A 23,298-nucleotide genomic window follows, 5' to 3' on the forward strand; every position below is an offset into this window, starting at 1 on the left:
CCGACACCTGAACTGCTACATGCTCTCTCCCTGAAGCAGTCGGAATACAGTGCCACTGCCACTGACGCGGCCAAGGCGATGGGCAGGGAACAGCAAGGGAGGATTTACGACGCTGGAGACAAGGCGGGCAAGCTCCTTGCCTGGCTGGACAAGAAAGAGCTGGCTTCTCGAGTGGTGCCTGAGATCCTGGGCGAAGATGGTCTGGTTGTTACTGACCCCACTGCTATTGCCGCGGCGTTTGCCGACTACTTTGAGATGGTTTATACATCAGTCTCGGCTCTGACTGAATCGGATTTGGCCTCCTTCTTAGAGGGGGTTGAGCTCCCTTGCCTGTCTGATACTGAGCGAGATGACATGGACCGCGGCATCACGGTTGATGAGATGGCGCTGGCGATAAGGTCTTTGCGCTCCGGGTCCCAACGGTCTCCCGGTGGAGCTGTATAAAATCAAAGCGGACACTATTGCTGCGCCCCTGCGGAATATGTTCCTGGAAACCCGAGACGCCGGTGAACTCCCACTGGATCAACGCCTGGCTACCATTGTGGTCATCCATAAGGAGGGGAAGCCTAGAGACCTTTGTAGGTCGTATCGCCCTATTTCCTTGCTAAACGCCGAGCCCAAAATCCTGGCTAAGTTGCTGGCCAATCGGCTCGTGGGCGTGATCGCGGACTTGGTCCACCCGGAACAGTCTGGCTTCATACCTCACCGTAACACAGCCCTTAATCTTAGAAGACTTCATGCTGTCATGGCGCGGGCGCACATGCTTAGTGAGTCAACAGTCCTGGCCTCGCTGGACGTGACGATGGCGTTTGACTCGCTTGAATGGAACTATCTCTGGGCGGTGCTGTCTAAGTTTGGGTTCGGCCCTGACTTCATCAGTTGGGTTCGGCTCCTCTATTCCTCCCCGATGGCCAACATAACGGTCAATGGCCGCATGTCAGCTTCCTTTGCCTTGCGCAGGGGCACCAGACAGGGCTGCCCGTTATCACCGCTCCTTTTCGCCCTTGCGCTGGAGCCACTGGCTGCTTGGATCCGCACTCACCCTGATATTACTGGTATCAAATGGTCACCGGGGTTTGAAGATCGTGTTTCGCTATACGCGGACGATATTCTTCTTTACCTCACCTCCCCCTGTCGGTCCTTGATTGTGGTGTTTGATGTACTGGGTACCTTTGGTAGCTACTCGGGCCTAGTCATCAACTGGTCCAAGTCCTACTTCTACGTGCTACTCGGAGACACTCCGCGTCTCCCTAGGGGATGTGCAATACAGGTCTCGCAACAGGGCTTCAAGTACCTGGGCATCTATATTTCAACGGATGCCCGGGCACGATACGCAAACAACTTGCTCCCTCCTCTGACACGCCTTCGGCGTGACGTGGAGGGTTGGAAACGATTGCCGCTGTCCCTGTTGGGCCGTGCGGCGTTGTTCAAAATGATGTCCCTGCCGAGATTCCTATATGCGCTTCAAAACACGCAGGACCCAGTACCTTCTAAATATTTCAGGGAGATTGAGGGCTTGCAGCGTACCCTCTTGTGGGATGGTAGGCCGCGCATTGCCGTAGTCAAACTGACCATTCCGTGGTATGACGGTGGTATTGCTTTGCCTGACGTGTGCCGGTACTACTGGGCTTCTCAATTGGCGGCCATCAATCATGGCTTCTACGGACCGGTGGTCAATCCGGGGTATGCCATGGATCGCTGGCTCATGAACGACGGGATGTACTATAGAGCGCTGTATTCTAGATCTCTGGACCGGAAATTGTCTGGTCCCACCAGGACCGCGGTGCACTTGTGGAGGGCGGTTACAAAGGCACTGGGGTGGAAGGATAGGCTCACCATGGCTACTCCCCTTTATGACTCTGACTTGCTGGGGAACTTGTGGCATTCCAAGGGATTTGACCGGTGGGACCTCATTGGTATATCCAAAGTGGCGGATGTGATGGCCAGGGGGGAAATTAAATCGTTTGCTGTTTTACAGGCGGAATTTCAATTGGGGGCCACGGAGGATTTTCGGTATGCACAATTGAGGCATGCCCTTATGTCCTCCTTGCCCGTTGGTGAAAAAGTCCCCGAGTCATCCCCGCTAGAGGACAAAGTGCTGGACGGCCACATGCCGGACAGTGCCATCTCCCTGACCTACAAAAAACTCATTAATGTTCGGACGAACCTGTCGGTGAAAGTACGAGACCTCTGGATGAATGATGGGATTGAGATGGATGACGAGGACTGGCAGTCTGCGGTTTCCTCCCCTAAGGAGGTGGCTATTTCGGCCAGACTGCGCTTGGTCCAGCTGAAAGTGCTCCACAGGGTGTATGTCACTGGCCCCAGATTGATTCGTATGGGGCTTTCCCAAGATGGCCTTTGCGGGAGGGGTTGTGGTGCGACGGCCACTTTCATGCATATCATTTGGGAGTGCCATGTCATAGCCTCCTATTGGGAGCGAGTGCATGCTGTTATGCGGGTCGTGACTGGTGTGAATTTGCCTGGGGAGGCTCGACGCTGCTTGCTGAATGTGTGGGGTCCGACCGACTACAATACCGCTCAGACCCGCTGGGTCACCCTGGGTAATATGGTGGCCAAGAGGGACATTGCCCAGAGATGGGGTGCTCCGCCCCCCCCCCACTGTGAGTCTTTGGAAAACCAACATGGACTGGTGCATGCTCCGGGAGAAAACTGTCTACTTAGCCCGGGGTAAGCCCAAGATGTGGGGGCTGGTCTGGGGTGCCTGGAATTCGTATAGAGGTGACATTTGTGTACCCCCAGAGGAAGTCCAACCGGAAATTCGTCTCTCACCATAGCTACTCCCTCCACCCAGGTTTCACGTGATTTAATCCTGTCTTTTGCTCCCCTTACACATGTTTGCTTATTCAAAATGGTTATTTCATGATGCTGAGGTTCCTGCCTCTCCCCCTGGATATGTGCCTTACCGATTTTCTATGCTCCTTTGCCTTGCCATCTTCTTCTCCTTCTCCCCTTCTTTCTTCCCTTTTCCTTCTTTCCTTGTCCTTCTTTGGTTTCACTTTGTTCATTGAGTTCACTTTTAAAACTACAAAATTAAACCTGATTACTCCTCCTACTGTCTTGTGCACACTTTCAAGTTGCTTTATAATGCTGCCTAGCCTCCGGGATGTATGGCTGAATAGCGGTGTACTTTGAATTATAAATAAAGGTTTTCCCAAAAAAAAAAAAATATGTAAAATATGTTCCATATTATAAAATTACATATATTAATAATTATTTTGATTGATATTGCAGTTTGTTCATTAATACACATCGATAATATGAATATTTTATTTCAGAATTATTTTGAACTATTTAATACATGTATTGTAATTTATAATTTCATTTTATATTCCTTTATAAAAAACTGTTTAAAGTTGCATGCATTTATATGGCTATTTTAAAGTTAATACGTTAACGTTATTATTGCTGTAATAATCACTAAACTCATGAGCTATTATAGGAGACACAGCCCACCTGGGCCTTATTATTATCTTTATTATTACCATTGTCAATTTCAACTCGGTTGAAGTACACAAGTAGGAAACAGTACTTTATTAATTAATCCAAGCCGGGTGTAAATAAGAGTGCAATTATGCATAGCATACAGTAATTTTATGCAGCAATTGTAACTGTATTTTGTACTTTACTATGATGGGATTTTATGCAGCAGGAAGGAGTGTTCTGCCTGGAATTAAACAATGCAACACTCTGTGAAAAATGAGTAATTATATACATAATTTTGAATATTCCAAACGGTATGTCTTTAAATTACATGCACTTTATTTAATGGAGAGTTTCAACGAACTTGATATGTGTAGTAATTAACTTTATCAGTAGTGGCAATATGAAACCAGCACTGTTAAATAGAATTATTGTATCAGTTTTATATATAATTATTTTTGTACAAGCATTATATATTTCAACACATGTTGATAAATAATAATGAATGTGTAAAACAAGCTATTCAAGTGCTGTGTGTAACCACACAAAATTGTTTGTTATTAGGTGTTAAAAACCAGCGAGGAGTTAGAGAATCCTTTCACTTTTTAAACATGTCACATGGTCTATGTTTAAATGCAGAAGTAAATGTTGCCTCGTTATCAGTGAACAAGGCTGGTAACAGCCAAAACTCATTTGATGTAGAACGGCAAATAAAAGAATATATATGCTCCCACACGGCGTCATCATCCTCCTGGGCACATACACTCAAAGTAGTTTGAATTGCTTTATTGGACAAAATCCATCACCTAAATGTGTAGTAGGGCCTGGATTTCGTTCAATAAAGCCATTCAAACCACTGTGGGTGCACTTGCATTCTCATGGTTGGAGACTTGTAGATTTACAAAGCCGGAGGCTGCACCCAACCCCACACGCCACTCCTGCAGCTACCGCTCTGCATCTGCTACATCACGGACGGATGTGCCAAATATTTACGGCAGAAAAGCATAGGCCATCTCACACTGTTATGATGCACCTGGTGTAATGAATTTAATGTAAAAATAAACCGGTTTTGAATATAGAGTTAGACTTGCCCTGTTCTGTTTCCTAAGCTGAGTGAAATTGACGCTGTGAAAGGCTTTGGAGGTCTTGGCTAATCTACAAAAGGCTCATTATGAATATATATATATATATATATATATATATATATATATATATATATATATATATATATATATATATATATATATATATATCCAAGCTCCGCAGGTTTCGAAAACCAACAAAATCAGCACTCATAGTAGTTCAAACCAGATACGGTTTATTGCGCACAAAATTAGATAAACAGACGCGTTTCAGCACTTGCCTTCGTCAGTGTCAGCTGGCGACGGCAAGGCGGAAGTTAAAATAAGGCATAGTGATTGAAAGTGAAAACGGATAATTGTTTACAATTCATAAGCGCCATCTTTGAATGGTGAAATAACGCAAATAATGAAAAAAAGACCAAATTAGGTGCAATGCTCGTAATGCTGAATAGATCTTGCATGTCTATTCGATTAACATTTAACTCAATTATCTAGTGTTGACATTTTGCCCTGGATGGGCTAATTCATAAAGGTTCTCAAGTTAAAAACCAAATATCGTTAAATCAACATAATTCACATTGCACAATGAATCAATATATTTCATTGGTAAAAGGTATAAAGAAAGACTCTAACTAATGAGACCCCTGATGAATGGATTGATGATTGAGGCCTGGATGGCCTGTTAGTGAAACTGTAAATCATGATTAACAATACCCCTACACCACACTATCAAATTAAATATTAACATTGAATTCATCATAAGGGTCAAAACCTGCTACCAACTGAATTTCTTAAAGCATTTATAAAGATGATTGAATTCTCAGACATTGACACAGCTCAATTTGTATACTTTCAATTACTGTTACTATAGGTGTGATAGTAATTCTTCCCCTGCGTTGAGTCCTCCCGGTGACTTTGTTTGGAGGTCGATAATATGTCTTGACTCCAAACGCCTAAGTCTCCGTTTCAGGTCCCCACCCCTTATGTCTTGAGGGACACAGACCAAACTAAAGAAGCTAAGCAGAGTTCTATCGCTGTTGTGGTGACTAGCGAAATGTCGGGCCATCGGGTAGTTCTCATCCTTATTTGCGATGGCCCGTTGATGTTCCAGGATTCTCAACTTAACTACCTTAGTGGTACTCCCCACGTACATGAGTCCGCAGGGGCACTTTAGACAGTACACCACAAATGTGGTTGAGCAAGTAATAAACTTACTAATCCTAATCTTGGAATCCTTATGTGGCACCTGATAGGTAAGTACCCTCTGGCTGTTACTGCAGGCCTTGCATTTCCCACATGGGTATGACCCATGCATGGAGTGCAGATCTCCTTTGGGCTTTTCCTTAGATAGATGGCTTGTGACTAGCCTGTCCTTCAATGATATTATTCTCCTGAATGTTATCATTGGGTGTTTTTGCAAATCCTTGCCAATTATGGCATCCGATTTGAGAATCCCCCAATTTTTGGACATAATGGCTCTGACTTTATTCGCTGCCACCGAATAATTTGTTATCAGTCTAATGATGCCACTTCCACCTTTAGTTGTTCCAATCCTTTTATCCAACAGTAGGGTTTGCCTATCAACAGTTTTTGCCTTTTTTTTAGCTTGTTGGAGGACAGTTCCAGAATAGCTGCGAGATTTGAAGCGTTTCACGCTTCTTTGTGCGGCCTCTGTGAAATCTTTCTCAAGGGAGCTGTTGCGCTTTATCCTCAACAGTTCCCCATAGGGGATACTCTTAACCAGGGAGCTCGGATGGCTGCTACTTCCGTGTAGGATAGAATTCCCGGCCGTCTCCTTTCTAAAAAGAGCGGTCTGGATAGTGCCTGAATCAACAAAAACCCTTAAGTCTAGAAAGCTAACCTCTTTCTTGCTCATATTGTAGGTAAATTGTAGGTTAAGATCGTTTTGATTAAGAACCCTTATGTTTTCCCTTGCTGAGGATTCCGACCCTCTCCAAATGAGGAAAAGGTCATCGATATACCTTCTCCAGCATATCACCCTGTCGACCCAATTGGTTTTGTCATCTGCCCAGGCCACCTGATATTCTCCCACCAGCCCACGAATAGATTCGCGTAGCTGGGGGCGAAGCAGGTGCCCATCGCAGTCCCCCTGACCTGTCTGTATCGTTGGTTCTGGAAAATAAAGATGTTATTATTCAAACAGAAAGATATAAAGTCCAGAATCATTCTGCTATGTTCCAGGTAGCGGGCGGGTCGTAGGTTCAAAAAAGTCTTAACTGCTGCAATCCCATCATGATGTCTGATACTCGTATAGAGACTCGAAATGTCCATCGTTACCATCACCGGGTCGTCTTCCCACTCCACGTCTTGTATCTGTCTAAGGAAGTCTTTAGTGTCTTTCGTATATGAGCTCAACTGAGCTACCCATGGGGCCAGAAATGAGTCAATGAATTTCGACATCTTCTCAGTTAATCCTCCAATGGATGACACAATTGGTCTCCCTGGTGGCTGTGTGGCATCCTTATGTATTTTTGGGAGATGGTAAAAACTATGTAGTCTCTGCTGCTTGTTCTGCAAGAATAGATATTCCTCCCTTCCTAGTATTCCCTTCCCATACCAGTGTTCAATAAGGGAATGATAGTTCCGGATGCTTTCCTGATATTCATGTTCCGTCATTGGCATATAGTTGTTGCGGTCCTGTAATTGACGTAGGGCTTCTTTACAGTAGTTAGCACTACTCTGGATAACAACGGTTCCGCCTTTATCCGAAGGCTTTATCACGACTGAGTCGTCTTGTTCCAGATTTGTAATGGCTTCTCTCTGTTGAAACGAGAGATTCCACTTGATGTTCCCCTTGTGGGATTCTTCAAGTTTAGATAACTTCTGTAGATCATGACTAACTGCTTCTGAGAAAACATCCACTGCATCCGTCGGTGTTTGGGGAAGAAAACGAGAGGTTGGCTCGAAGGTGCTAAATTCACCAATTTGGGTTATGCCTATAGATGTACCTCTCCCTACTACATCTACTGGTGATACAGTCTGGGATCCACTTTCTTCCAACAGGTCCTCAAGTACAGCCAGGCTTTCAAGGTCACTGATGCTCATTTCTGTGGGATCTGACTGGACTGTACCGACCGCCATTGGTGAACTTAGTGTATTTTCTTTAAGCGCCTTCTGTTTAAAGTATTTCCAGAGCTTGAGTTTCCGGACAAATAGAAACAAGTCTATTCGAGTCTGGGCATATTCATAGCGGCCTGTTGGGCAGAATGTAAGTCCCAATTTAAGAACATTTTCTTCATCTGTTGTAAGAGTTCTTTGTGAGAGGTTGATTATATTCAAATCCTCCATTAGTTCCTCTTGGTCCTGGCCTGCCGGTTCCTCAGTTTTCTGGTGCCTCTCTCTGTGCCTTCTCCCTCCGCGCCTCGTGATGCGTCTCCGCTTGCATTTGTGGATTGTTCCGGAGGGCGTTTTTTCCCATCTCTCAGCCAGTTCTGGCGGATTAGGTCGCATTCCTTGCGAAAAGAAGGCGGCTCGCCTGTTTGCCCAGTTTGTTGGCTCCTATTTGTTGTCTCCTCTTCAGACTGTTCCGTGCTTGTAACTTCGGACTCTGAGGTATCTCGTGGTGCCTGTGGCCTCTGTCGTCTTGCCCTCAGATCCCGGCGCGGTGCGTCGTATTTGCGTGCAAATGTTAGTATCCTTCCTTGTTCATAATCGCGAGCATCGCGTTCAAACTTCTGCTGTTTCCTCAGTTGTATCTTTTTTTCGTAACCAGTTAGTCTCTTCTTCATGGACTCTTTCTGTATCTAGTTGCCCCTGATCCGTCAATTCTACGATCTCCTTTTCCAGCGCTTCGATGTCCTGTAGTGCCTTCTCTCTATCTTTCCATGCAAACTTGATGAGGAGTTTCAGCATGCCTTCTGAGGAGTGTGCTGTAAATTCAGCCCATGGGCTGATTAATTCAGGATCGGGATTTTCGTAGGCTGGGATTGTGTAAATGCGGAGGCCGCGTGGGACCCTCTTTACCTCCACATAGTGTTGCAGCGAGGTGGCCTCCCACCACTTTCTCGTTTCGCGCTCGTATAGTCTTTCTAGCTGTTGGTGTTTGCTTTTGAGCGCGGATTGTGCTGTGTCAGCTGTCTGTGTGGCGTCCCTTGCCTGTGGCCCCGGTCGCCCTCTAAAAATGCCACTTGCCACCTCCCGGTGCGCTGTGTCGCTGAACATTTGATTACGTTAATGTGGTTCTTAGGAATCAATTGCGCATCCTACTTCACTCGTGCCAATGAATTGAGAGCAAGTCGGGTGTCTCCTACCTCGCACAGTCCGTCTTCGTCACACGGATTTGCAGCTACGATCCGAGCTCCTCGGGACTGGTTCAGGTAATGCCGACTTCTCTTGGCGGTGCGTTCTCCCTCTCCTCGGTTTCTCAGCTCCAATGTCGCCACATGGAGACCGCACTCAGCCGAGTGGGTGCCGATACAAACGGCGGCGTGCCGTTTAATACATCCAAGCTCCGCAGGTTTCGAAAACCAACAAAATCAGCACTCACAGTAGTTCAAACCAGATACGGTTTATTGTGCACAAAATTAGATAAACAGACGCGTTTCAGCACTGCCCTTCGTCAGTGTCAGCTGGCGACGGCAAGGCGGAAGTTAAAATAAAGCATAGTGATTGAAAGTGAAAACGGATAATTGTTTACAATTCATAAGCGCCACCTTTGAATGGCGAAATAACGCAAATAACGAAAAAAAGACCAAATTAGGTGCAATGCTCGTACTGCTGAATAGATCGTGCATGTCTATTCGATTAACATTTAACTCAATAATCTAGTGTTGAGATTTTGCCCTGGATGGGCTAATTCATAAAGGTTCTCAAGTTAAAAACCAAATTTCGTTAAATCAACATAATTCACATTGCACAATGAATCAATATATTTCATTGGTAAAAGGTTTAAAGAAAGACTCTTACTAATGAGACCCCTGATGAATGGATTGATGATTTATATTACCTACTGGTGGTTGCCAGTAGGTAGTTATAGTTACGACCTAGTTTCCATAGGGAAAGCATTTTATGACTTGGATATAACTTTGGCATCCTTTGACCAATCTTCATGAAATTTCCTCAAAAAAGTATCAAGGAAGGTTCGGTGTGTTATGGAAAGTTCTGGGGTGATCCGAGCATTGAAGACTGAGAAATTGGGGCACGAAATAAGGGTAATATTAACAGGGCCGGACTGGGAACCAAAACCAGCCTAGGCAAAGTGCTCGGCCGGCTCCCCCTCCCCACTCGATGGGGTGTTGGAGGTGCTGCCAAGCGCTTTGTTAGGGCCGGTTTTCGGCCGATTTTGTTGCAGGGCCGATTTTGCAGCTATGCTGCAAAAACATCACTGTAACAAAATCGGCTCCCAGGGGCTCAAAACCGGCCCCCACCCTTGCAGAGCACCGGGGGATTGCCCGGTGCCCGCTATGGCCAGTCCGGGCCTGAATATTAATTCCCATAGGACCCTTTAGCCACAGCTACAGCCCGAACTGCTGAACGAACTTACACCAAATTTGGCAGTGAGGTAGATGATGGTTCAAGTAAGTGCCTTTTGCTTATTTGGTGTAAATCCGTTGAGTAGTTTTTGAGAAATGTAAGTTTAAAAATATAGTGATATCTCTGGTTGTGAAGTCTTTGTGACAGAGGAGCTCGTGCAGGGAAATGCACTGCTCTGATTGTCTGCCAATACTTCAACCAGGAAGTGTTGGCAGCCATATTGGGACTCAGCTTCACTGAGTGACCCCCCAAAAAAGAGAAAATAAAGAAAAGGGGGCAGGCTAGATATGCCCTGACTCCAAAGCCATGGTCTTAGGCTCCTCCCCCTGGCACCCCGCCATGGCATAAAAGCATTTTTTTTAAATTGCTGCAAATTCGTGATATTCGCGAATTTGCAGCAAAAAAAAAAGAAGCAAGCGCACTTGCTTTGAACGAACACCCGGGTGGGCCAGGTCCTGAGAGCATATAATCTATATAGAAGGGGGTCATGGCCCCCCCTCTTAGGGCTTATTAATGCAGGCAAGCCCACTGGGCCCTCCTGAAGCCCTGGGTATCCCCACCTCCCCAAGGCTAATTGACACAATATGGGGGGCCTCGCTCACCCCACTGCCCCGGGGACCGCCACATCCTCTGGGTACATGCATATTAATAATACAGAAAAGTGGGGGAGACCCTATGGCCTTCCCTGTAGCCCCTGACTGCCACCTCCCCAGGGCTGAAATAAATAAATATTAATGCGTGGGGGGCTCAGGCCCCCCTCTCAACCCTGGTGACCACCATCTCCCTGGGGCACTAATACACTAATGAATATTGTCTTTGCAGACCTGAGGACCAGCACCTCCCAGGGGCTATCTATATACAAGATGTGAGGCGGGCCATGCGGTCTCCCTCCTGGACCCCTACATGGCCCTGGGGACCACCACCCCCAGGGCCAGCTCCAGCAGTGTCCCAGGGTGCCTACCCCCAGGACATTGCAGTTTGCTATGGGATGGCTGGAGCACTGCTCCGTCATCCCATTGCAAACAGTGTGCTCCGCTTTGAGCAAGTGAGAGCATTATGCTCTTGCTTACTCAAAACGGAGCACACTTTGCTTTTTACACCCATGGAGCTGCGTGTTAGCATCTCCCTGGATGTAAAAAGCAATGCCGGCTCTGATAGGAGGTAGTAGCTGTCATTAACCGCAGGGGCCTTCAGGCTCCCCCGTGGTCCCCAACGAGATGGCCATGCCCGGGAATGCGGTCTCCGGGGCAAATATTAGCCCGGGGGGTGCACTCGGTGCCCCTCCCTGTTAAGAAAAAAAATTGCAGAGCCCAGGGGGATTGGGTCCCCTGGGCTCAAATCGTCCTGGGGAGGGGGTCAAAATCTGCCAGAGAGGTGGGCCACACGGCCCCCATCCTTTTTCCAAAAAAATAAATTAATAAATAGTCAAGCCTAGGGACATGTGGTCCCCGGGGCCCAAAATAGTTTAGGGAAACGGGCCAGGCAGCCCCTCTTGTTACAAAATCGCACAAAAAAAGCCACTAAATCGCTGAGGCCCAGTCTCCTTTCTCCACTGCTCTGCAAATGCGCCTTCTGGCGCGCTCCTGGGTGGGGGATGTAGTCCGCTTGGCTGCTGAGGTTCCTTAGGGGCCAGGAAGACTTCCTTTTACCTCCAGTTCGACCCACACAGTGTGAGTGCTGAGAGGGGGTAGGAGACCACTTGACCTTTCTCCACAACCCTGCGAACGTGCCTCTTGGTGCATTGCTGGTGGCGGGCTGAGTTACCCTTGCCTCCTGAGGTCCTCAGGACTAAAGTGGATGCCAGGAGGTGTGTTTGCAGAGTGGTGGAGAAAGGGGGCATGGTCTCTGATGACCTCTCAGCAATCCACCTGTGTGGGTCTTATTGGAGGTAACAGAAGAGCTAGTTAGCCCCCAAGGACCCTCAAGAGCCAAAGGGATTTCCTCCCCCAACTAGTCGTGCACCAGGAGGCGCGTTTGCCGAGTGGCGTGGCCACCAAAACCTCTCAGCAAACCCCGTGGCAGGCATCTCAAGGTGGCTGCCACGGGTGCAGGGATTAAGCAGTCTGTCACCAACCAGAGGCCACGCACATGAGGGGTCTGCTATGGACCCTCAAACGTGCTTTGCGACAGGGTTTCCATGGGCAGAAAGACCGCCCTTTGAGATTGTGGGCCAGCCTTTGACTGGTCGACGGGCTCCTTGAGCCCATCAGAAGCCAGCCGGAATGACCAGCCGGTTGAGTTTCCAACTGCCAGCATTGTAATGCGGCGGTCGGAAATAAAACTAAGATACGGCCCGGACAGGTTCCGACCATTGGTAGGGGCCTTTCCGGGCTGCATCGTAATCGGCCCCTAAATATGTTGCTTTATTAAAATATAAATTAACTTAACTTTAAATTACAATAATGTGAATTACAATAAAATAAATATACTTACACACACAATTTCGACCTTTTGGATCACAATGTTTTGGAAGTCACAGTTTTAGCCCTTTAAATTAGATGTGTATAAAGTCGACATTTTGTTGTAATTATAAAAAACTTATTTTGGTCAAATGAAATTTTCATGGTCAACATTTTTGCACACAGTCCATGGGGAACTGCTTCATTCTCTATTCAATTTCAGTTTGATGTACAATAAAAAAAATCAGGAAAAATGCAAGTTATAACAGACTGAATGTACAATAACTTGATAGTTAATGTTGCCACCAACATGCATATTTCATCAACATTGAAAACACATAATGTATTGCATGACACAGTAAAAACAACCTGTTAGAAGCAAAAATGTTTTTCTATTTCAGGAACCTGTCAGAGCCAGTCTTTGGCAACTGGGGCACAAACAGAAAGCACACAGGTAAGATGTGCCCAGTAAATATGACTTCCACAAGGTTTGTTTTTTAAAACTCGTACAAAGTGGTGGAAGTGGGTTTGGAACTCAGAAATAGATTTACATAATATTAACGGTCAATAAGCTCAATATCCACTCAGAAAGATATCTTATAACTAGCATTGTCAAAGTCAATATTTATAATTTTTCTTTTACGAATTCACCTAGAAGCACACAATATAATAACACACATGCACACAAACACATCTACAGATTACATTTTTATAGGGTCCAAGAGACATACATGCATCCAAGTGCAAAGTTTATCAAGCATACAGGTGTCAATGCACATATACCAAGAGTCCTACATAATGCTGTGCATAAGGAGGCTCTGGTGATTAAAGTCAGTGAGGCCCAACCAAAAGTTAGTCAATGGTCTCTCCCTCCCCACTCACATACGGCTGACCCTGGACCATCTCTCCTTCAGGAAACAACACAAGACCTGGCTGTTCGAGCAGTAACAACCCCCCCCCCCCCCCCTCAGCGCCTTGAGACCCTACGGGTGAGTAGCGCGCTATACAAATTCTGTTGATTGATTGATTGAATGGTCCCACCCACCAAAATATGATCTGACCGCTGTGTAGGTGATCTGAAACATGCCTTTTGCCATTGAGGCTTGTGCTGCAGCCCAGAAACGGTCCGCAGCACAAGCCTCAAAGGCAAAAGGCATGCTTACAAACATCCCTGCACCATGTGGCAGGCACTACATGGTGCCTAGCACACGGGGCCTGGATGTTTGGGGGGCACCATAGGCCCATGAGGGGTGGGTGCCTTGCGAGTGGCCCCCAAAGTCCCTTTACAACAGCCTTTCTATGGTAGTCAGACCACCATTGCAAGGTTATGGGAAAGGGAAAGTGTAACCCCTACGGCAGTGCCTCTGCTATAGGGACTATGAATCAACCGTCGGTCCGATGGTCTCCTTAAGCCCATACGAAGCATCAGTCAGTCCCTCCGACCGATGCGGTCCGTCCGACCACATCATAATGTGGCAGTCCAACCCTCAGCTGGATGTCAATGGAACCGCCTCTGACAGCCTGTCGGTGGCGGTCCCACCGACATCCTAATCAGGCTCTATGATTAGACAAGCTACTCACAAATTATATAAAAGAACATTTTTCTAATATACTTGAGGGATTTTGGAGCAAGCTAATACCATTTAGGTATCATATTTAAATCACCCTGCTGCCTAACAGGTGGCAACAAGCCACACAGATAACACACAGGGGCACAAATGCAAAAATACATGCACACATGTGGAGATCAAGAGGCCCTTTTCTATGGTCAACCCTTGCAGTCAGGGCTGGATATTTGTACAGCAGCCTTTCACATGCTGGGATTTTTAAACTTATATTTTCAATGGTAAAAAGCAAAACACTAAGTCACAGAACGTAAGGTCCTGGTAGCTAAAAGTCACAAATGCCTGACCTTGTCACACACAGCATAGGCTTCTTGCAGCTATTCAATGGACAGATGCATAACATGCTGAAAACTGGTCTTGCTTCTGGTTTGCTGCTTTAAAGTGTTTTCTTTTTTATTTTATCAATCTACCACATTCTAAACAAAATAAAGTGTGCTTTAAGTAATTATTTTCATTCACAGAAGGATTGGTTATAGCCACTATTCACATTTCAATCCAGACTGAAAGGTTCCCAAGAAAGAAAAATTGGTTCAGGCACTTGCTCTTCTTAGATATTATTAGGTGATGCACCGCATGATTCAGATGATTCACATGAAGACTGGCTTCTAAGAGGGCACCATGAAAACATGGTGCAAGTGCTATACTCAAGCCTGGATCATGATGCAAATCTTCTTTTTTAATGTAAGATGGTAACTCAGATGAATGCACCGAAAGGAACACTCCCCTTTTTGAGAGGGTCAACAAATGTGACAGTTGGTCCCCAGGACGTTTAATGATTTTGGGACGGAACTGAGGGCATCATACTTGCTTCAGGTTGTTTCCCAGTTGTGTGTCAAAGGTTCAAGTCTTTCATTCACAAGAAGTCTGGCCTTTCTCTAACCCATGCTCTAGAGTATGCATTGCATAATGCTAACTTAGGAATCCCACAGGTGAGGAATTCTACCGCACTATGGGCAGATTTACGAGCCCAGTGCACCTCATTTGCGCCACGTTGTAAAGCCCTGCTCCACATGAAACCTGCATCAGGTTTCATGTGGGCGTTCCGGCGCTTGGGGCGTTCCGTTGCAGGAACACCTCGGAAAAGTGTCTGAGTGAAATCTACAAGATTTCAGTCACTTTTCTGATGCCGCTGCGTCAAAACCAGGCGTAAGGCGTGACGCACCATGTTGAGGATAGGCCAGGTTGGAACAGTGCTGGAGTTGCGTCGCGCCCGCAACACAACTCCAGCACTGCGTCAACCTTATGCCGGCAGATACGACACGCATATGTTTATCCTTGCGCCATGATGCTCCGCATTGTAAATGCAGCGCATCTGTGATGGCGCAAACGTAAACCCGCGTCACGCATCTTTCCTGGCGCATCCCTGCTGATTTGCAGGGCTGCCCCAGGAAATGTAAATCTGACCCTATGTGTCTGAGTGGCTTTCTCCTCAGCTTGCTGCCTGGGCGAGCGAAATACACGTTCATGAGGCGAGCGGGTCCTTCAATACGTAGGAGAGGGAACAAGAAGGCACTCCGTGCTTCTCAATGAAGGGCTTTTAGTCTGCCTGCCTAATCTCCAGTCTGGTTGACAGTAGTGGCTAGTGACATCTGAAAGTGGTCGGGCAAATCAGCAGCAGGTCGTGGAGCTCACAGTTAAAGCATACATGCCATGGAGACTGTGACGAGAAAAGAACTAAAGTACTTACTGATGTCGGTTTCAAGACCACTATCTGCTTGGTGTCTTCGGAGAAGGGACTGTTGGCCTCTGCTCCTGAGTGTATCACATCTCCCCCAGTAAAAACACAAAGTTTCTCACTTCTCTGCTGAGGCACACACACAGAGGCACTCTTATCTCTGGCTGTTCCTGCTATTGATGCCAGGCCAGCAGCAGTCAAGTGAAGAGCTTTTTCATTTACTCCCCCACCCTGTTAAAGATCAGCTGCCATGCAGTGATTCCGAAATGTTGGCTGGGAGGCAACTTCATTAAAAAGACCAATGGAACTACAATGCATCCTCTAATCATGATATGTGCCTTGTTACACCTTTGCCTTTCTCCGTATTCTGTCCCACGTGACATGTCACGCGCACCGCAGAAAGTATCAACATGCAACAACAACATGTATAACACAACAGGACACAGTCAAGAATACGTTTTTTTAGTAAAATAAATGAAACACTACACTACAGTTTCCCATACACTGCCAGTCAATGGAACTCGAACGCTTAGTGCAGTGCTTCATTGTAATGTGAAGACAGAGCCAATGAACCTAACCACTTCTGGAGCTGCTGTCATGCATTTTTCAAAAGACACACAATTGATGGACGGAATGCAGAACAAATCAAAACATTCACCCCCAGGCAAGAGATCTGGGTTCAATCCGTCATTCTTTTGCTCACCATGCCACCCCAGTTTAGACCTGGCCATATGCAAATCAGTTTTGACCCTGTGCCTCATGGGAACAGTCCAGCCCGAACTGCAAAGCCAGGTCCTCCTTTGACTGAAAACAAGTATCCTAGGACCGATTTCAGGGTTTCACCCCTCATCAGCAAGGATAGTTTGAATCCAGTGGCATAGTGAGCTCAGGACCCACGTCTGGGCATACCCGGCGCATTAGGGCAAGGAAGAAAAAGACACACAATGATGGACGGAATGCAGAACAAATCAAAACATTCACCCCCAGTCACGAGATCTGGGTTAAGTCCATCATTCTTTTGCTCACCATTCCACCCCAGTTTAGACCTGACCATATGCAAATCAGTCTTGACCCTGTGCATCATGGGAACAGTCCAGCCCAAACTGCCAAGCCAGGTCCTCCCTGGACCAAAAACAAGCATCCTAGGACTGGTTTTGGGGTTTAAGCCCTCATGAGCCTGGATAGCTTGAATCCAGTGGAACAGTGAGCCCGAGACCCACGTCTGAGCATACCCGGTGCACTTAGGGTAAGGGAGCAAAAGACACACAAATGATGTATGGAATGCAGAACAAATCAAAACATGCACCCCTGTCAAGAGATCGGGGTTGAATCCATCATTCTTTTGCTCACCATGCCACCCCAGTTTAGACCTGGCCATATGTAAATTAGTCTTGACCCTGTGCCTCATGGGAACAGTCCAGCCCAAATTGCCAAACCAGGTCCTCCCTGGACCAGAAACAAGCATCCTAGGGCCAGTTGTGTTGTTTCACCCCTCGTCAGCCAGGATAGCTTGAATCCAGTGACACAGTGAGCATTTTTCAGCATGAGAGTATAGCAATGATTGGTCGGAGCAGCCCGCCCAGCTGTTATACAGCTCACACTTGCTGCAGTCTGAGTGTCTATGTCAGGATAGCCATGGCAAGACACCTGGCCAATCCGAAATCTGCACTTTAGGCAACAGTGACCTGTCTGCGAGTCGGAATGGCCCGCCCTGTCCTCATACGATCTGTCACCTCACAAAATGAGAAAAAGCCTGCACCCAGACAATGTGTCAGCTTTGCGGCCAACACAGGGAAGACATACCTCATATGTTATGCTTGTGCCCCAATCTCCTAGAAGAGAGAAGAACCTTACTACGAAGGGGCTGGATCGCAAAGGATGTTACATCTTGCAGGGGAGCGGTGCTGGCCTGCTTTGACCCTGTGAACATTACCCTCAATTGTGCCTTGGTTAGGTTCATGGATCGTTTCACAAAAAAGTAAGGGGAGGCGAGACATGCACAAGATGGTTTGCCAGGAACTCAGAGTCTCTGCATCTCCGCGATTGCCGTCCCCGGCAACTGACTTACAGTCATCATTTAGAACCATTGCCAATGCATGGCACACGCAGCGGAGTCTATTCGGTTGCATTATCTTTTTTTTCTTTCTGTTTTTGAACATACCTGTAGTGCTTTAAGGACTGCTTCAAGCCGCAATGACTTTTGTTTCTAACTTTTCAATTTTTAATCTTCAACTGTTACATTGGTCTCTAGTGACTTCTTTAGATCAGGCGTTCACAACATTTTAAAATTCCAATGGAAGTACTATTCGGGAGCGATATGTAGCATCATGTAGTACTGCTAGGATTTTGAATTTTTTTTTTAAATTAATTATCACTGTTAATTATTCAGTGACAAATTTTTGCTATTGAATACTGTTGCAATGTCTTTTTTTTAAAATCACGCAATAAGTTTTATCCTCATACTAGAAGAAGTGCAGTTAAATGGTAATGACCATTTCAATTTGTCTTTGCTGCTGCACTCGCAGTAGGCGGGCCGATGCTCCTCTGCCCTAAAGGAGGAACTACCACTGCTGGTTGTAGGCACTGCCAAGATCAAAGCTACATGGAAATACTGGACGGGTTGCTCCTCAAGTTCCACTGATGCCACAGCAGTACTGATGAACAGCATCAGTGCACATTCCTATTTGTAATGTTCCCTATTTCATAAATAGGGGAGAGAGGGACTGCAGAAGACTAGGAACAAAGAGACAGGGCTATTTTATCAAAACCATAAACACCACCAGCTTCTCATCCACAGATGTGTAATGCAGAAACTCGTAGTATACGCACTGTAAACAACTAGCCACAACTACAGAGGACACATACTAAAGCAGTCTTGTGGTGGGGCAGGTTTCAAGGTGACCTCATATCCTGTGATATAGTAAGTGCTCTTGTCACTAAACCATTCTGAATGATGATATTTCCGGACCGGAGCCCAAACCAGGGATGAGACTGAGACAAAGAAGGTGCACAAGGTGGGTGTGATGCTGCTGGGGATGGCGATGAAGGACATTGATGTGGCATTTTTACCATCATAGTGAATAAAGTACCCAAACTAGTACTTAATAAGGATCTCTCTCTCTTATTAAAGCGTTCTTTCTCCACAGACTGGGAGGCGCTGTGTTTTCTCTTTTAGTAATAGATTTATATGCTTAAATATCACACATGCCAGAAATGTGTTTAAAGACAGGTAACTTAGCTGTAGTGTTTGTTGTGGGTTTACAGTGCCATTTTGGGATAATCACTCATTAAATCTAATGTTGTTTAAAAGTACCTTTCTTGAATGCATTACCTTTTTGTTTATATAAAAATAAAAATTATTGTGAATATCTTTTTACACAGGGTGACATCCTGTACGCAGACCTGGATTTTGATGCCAAGAAAAACAGACATCGAGGAAGGCTCAGTGGGAAGAACAAATAATCAAGATGGGTGAAGAGAAATCACACACCTGCATTATAGAAAGAATAAGACCACTGCCTTCTTGGAAACCCCTTCCGAGCCTGGTAGGGGGTATCTCTGGGGGGATACCTCCTCATGCTTCCAAGTTTACTGTGTGCATTCCTAGTAAAACCAAGTGCATTCCGTCACTCATTTGGCTCCTCCTGAAAGCAGACAGAAAATATCCATGGAATCATCAATCAAATGCCAAGTTAGACCTAGTAGTTCCAAGTCCCACATGCTTTTCCTGATTCCCTGCCAGGTGATCCAGGATGCCCGGTAATTGGAGGGCGATCCCATTCATACCCCATACCTACTTGTCTAGTTAGCCAGCATCTCATATTCGCGCTTCTCATAACAATATATACTAAATTAATTACTGAAAGAAGGACTATCTCCCTATACCGGTCTGAAAATAGCGATTGCTTCTGTTTCTGTTTAATACGATTCTGTTGGCGAATATTGTGCTCAAATTTCAAAAGGACCAATATGTTAACTTTTTCCTTGATGATGGTCTTACTCATTTGCTTAAGAAATATGCTTCATTTTTAACGTGTTCCTTTGAAATGAACTTAGAGGTTGATATGTCGCTATAATTGGAATAAATTAATACATTCATACATAAACACGAAGTAAAGTCATTAATTTTGTTCATTTAGATACTCACAGTTTGCATCTTGCTCAGGCAGATCCGTCTAATATTTCACAGACCTGCATTCAATCTATGCCTTTGGAAAAGCTCTCCTTTTAAAGCAAATTGTCATTTCCATCCTGCTTATACAGGGCTTGTTTTAGCCCAGAATTCCTGTCATGTCTTGGCATCTCAGTCCATTGGTGTTGATCAGTCTCAAAAGTTGCTGGTGGTCCTCCTGGACTATCTGTCATGCTATGCTCCAAACAAGCCCCACATTGAGGTTCTGATGAGGTGACTCCATGTAGCTAACAGCCTGATTTAGGAATGGGTTGTAAGGCATGATCCTCTAATGGAAGGGGTGCTAAAATGGCAAGAGAATCCACTGTTGTAATTTCATCCACAGGTAATATCCCTTTTACAAGAAGGCAGAGTGAGTAAACACATGTCATTGGCTTCTTCTGTGATTCCGATCGTCACCATTAAATTGGATGATGAGATCGCCTGTTATATAGAAGGCTTACAAACAGCAAAAATTTAGTATGAACAGCTATATAATACACAAGTTGTAGAGCAGGTTCTCTTCTGGATTGGTCATTTTCTCCCCAAATCTCAGGTTTTCCTCAAATCACTTACATCTAAATATCGCCCTAATTGTTGACCAAAGCTTCATTTTGGCCTTCGAGCAAAATTAAGATTTGACCAGGGTTCTATTCAACCAGCAAAATCGACGTAAAATATCAAATTTCTGATTGGATATGTTATATTATGTTATGTTAGTAGGGCTTGTATAGTGCGCAGCTGCCCCAGCAAAGGGGCGTCCCGGCGCTGTAGCTAAGGAGTGTGAAAACGCTCAGAAATCATAGTGACGTGGTATCCTCTAGGTAAAATGAGAGCCCTCCATGCAACCAGCGTACTGCTGGTGTGTCTAAAGCTCCACGGCTTCAACACAGTCACAAAGTGATATACAAATGTGGCATTACAATTCCCTAAGAGATGACACCTTGTGAGCTGTTTGTTACTTGTTGGAAGCTGAGCACTGCTTTCAACTGCAGGCATCTAACCAGGCTTGAGACTGTGCAGACTGGCATGACGTATGGCAGATTGGCCGCGTGGGCACCTGCTTTTTACAAATTATACCACAATGACCGAGAAGCAAAAGTATATAAGTCAAACCGCAACGGCCAAAGAAAAGTGAGGTAGAAGCAAAGATTTACTAAATCACCTAAACACAGAAGGGGCTGTACAAACCTTTATGTACAAAGACGGGTGTAAATTACAACATGCTCCATTCACTCATAATTTAGATCAAAACTTTTGAATAACTTACACTTGTTTGCCTTTAAAAACAGGTATGAGTGACTGGATTTGGGAAAAGTCTGTCTTAGCCCTCAGGTCTCATCTGCACTTGTCTCCTAATATTATTGTGTGGGAAACATCCTTTACTCCGCATGCAGCACAACGCGTGTCATTACCCAGCATTTTTTTTACACTGCAAAATCTATACTACTATTATAAAGCGAGAACTGGGAACCTTTGAGGCGGGTAAACTCCAGAAGTACACCACCAATCATAATACCCAATACAGCGTTGGAAAGGGGAGGTCCAGGAGATGGACATAGGCTATACATTTGTCCAACATATACATTACGAAGGGCAAACAACATTCCAGAAAAAGTAGTTCCTTGTGGGCATTGTTCTCAATGTGGGCGGTAACATTGGCAGAGGGGCATGTCCCATTCACTCGGTTTCAAGCACTCAAGCACACACACAACAACAGATTCTGATAGCACACACACAACACAGCAACCAACAGATTCTGCAAACACACACAAGCACACACACAACATAGCAACTTCAGCAAAAACAATGTTTAATGCACGTCCACTTCAGGACATAAACATCGTTTTTAAAATAGCAATTTCGAAATGAACTTTTTAAAATATGTGCAAAATTGAAAATTCTGAATGATCATTTTAAAAATATGTGCAAAATCACAAAATCGCCATGTGCAATAGGCTTATTACTCACTGACTGCAGGGCTTCAAGGCAACAAAAACAAAGGGGCTCGGCCTCAGCAAGGTTCCGAGGCAAAGGGCGCGGCTTCAGGACGAAAAGCCAATCAAGGTTGGGCAAGCCACACAAGCATCCAATCGTGCAACACTCTTGGCCGTGAAACCCACAAAACAACCTTGCACAGCCAGCCAATCGCGCCACCAATCGCCCCACACACATTACACTAATAACCAATAACGCAAGCACCACACCCTGCAGCAAACAACCAATGGCGCCACACACATTACACAAATAACCAATCACGCAAGCAATCACACAAGTAGCACATTCATTGGAAAGACAATTCATAAAAACCTTCAGCATTGGTCCAACACGCACGTGATTCCTAGGAGCATTATTGCTGTCGGAGCCACTAACGAGGGAAACAACTGAGCAATACACATTGACACAAGCCACGGAAAAAATAGCATTTACGCTCTTTAAAAAACAATTCCAGAGTCGGGCACTGTTATTCAAAGGGGATACACAGGGGGCAGCCAGGGAAATATTCACAAGAACAAGCCTCTTTCACATTCAAAAACGAGGCATCATGTTTGCTCTGTAAACGCGGGGCGGCCAGGGAAATAATCAGGGAGAACAAGCCTCAATAACATTACACAAGGAGGCATGATGCACGGAAATTAACTGTCGAACGTTCTTGCAGGGAAAAGCAAAAACACGAGTTCAAAGCAGTCCCTGGACACAGCGCTCACAAGACACAGTCAGAGCATTATTGCTGTGTGGCTGTGTGGACTTACAGGTTGAGAGAGGGAACAGAACGAGCCACAATAACGCTGTTGCAAGGACCTGGAAAGGGGGCAGCCAGGGCCTCATTGAGGAAGCTTTACACAGTGAATGCATGCTAATTGAAAAATAAACTAAAAAATACAAATTACAACAGGGCGACATGCTTGCAGAGGGAAACAAATAGCCCTGCTCTGTCCCCTCGCTGTAATTAACCAAAAAACAGCAACACATTTAAAATATCTACAACACATCACAGGTTCAACAAGGGGGCAGGCACTCAACCAAAAACATGAACATTTAAATAACACTCATTAATTTTCACATTACAGGCACACTACATTACACATTAAGACAGGGGAAAGACAGGAAAACAAAAACAGGAAGAATTCAATAAGCCTCATTTAGATTGAGAAAAGAGGCATGATGTATACTAATTGACGCAGATTACAGCTACTTGATGATTGGGGGCTGGCAGTGAAACAAAAAAAGGAAGATTTACATAACACTCCTTACACTTCTAACAAAAAATACAACTACATTACACGTTGCCACAGGGGGCGGACAAGAACACAAAAAACAGGAGGATTTAAATAAGCGGCATTTACTTTACAAAAAGAGGCTTGAGGTATAGTAATTAACGGCGCTTTACGTTACTTGATGCTGCTGC

At 45.5% G+C, this 23,298-nt stretch overlaps 1 protein-coding gene across 1 annotated transcript in view; it reads left to right on the plus strand.

Annotated features, from left to right (window-relative positions):
- Positions 1-19,798, plus strand: part of LOC147673684 (uncharacterized) — a 47,496-nt gene extending 27,698 nt beyond the window's left edge. Inside the window, exons 5-6 of the mRNA XM_086946402.1 lie at positions 12,820-12,872; positions 19,100-19,798. Coding sequence (XP_086802528.1) covers positions 12,820-12,872; positions 19,100-19,180 — 134 coding nt within the window. The 3' untranslated portion in view covers positions 19,181-19,798. The remainder of the gene's footprint in view (positions 1-12,819; positions 12,873-19,099) is intronic.
- Positions 19,799-23,298: the final 3,500 nt, after the last annotated feature.

Source organism: Lissotriton vulgaris, chromosome 12 (assembly GCF_964263255.1).
Source record: "Lissotriton vulgaris chromosome 12, aLisVul1.2, whole genome shotgun sequence".
Taxonomy (NCBI): domain Eukaryota; kingdom Metazoa; phylum Chordata; class Amphibia; order Caudata; family Salamandridae; genus Lissotriton; species Lissotriton vulgaris.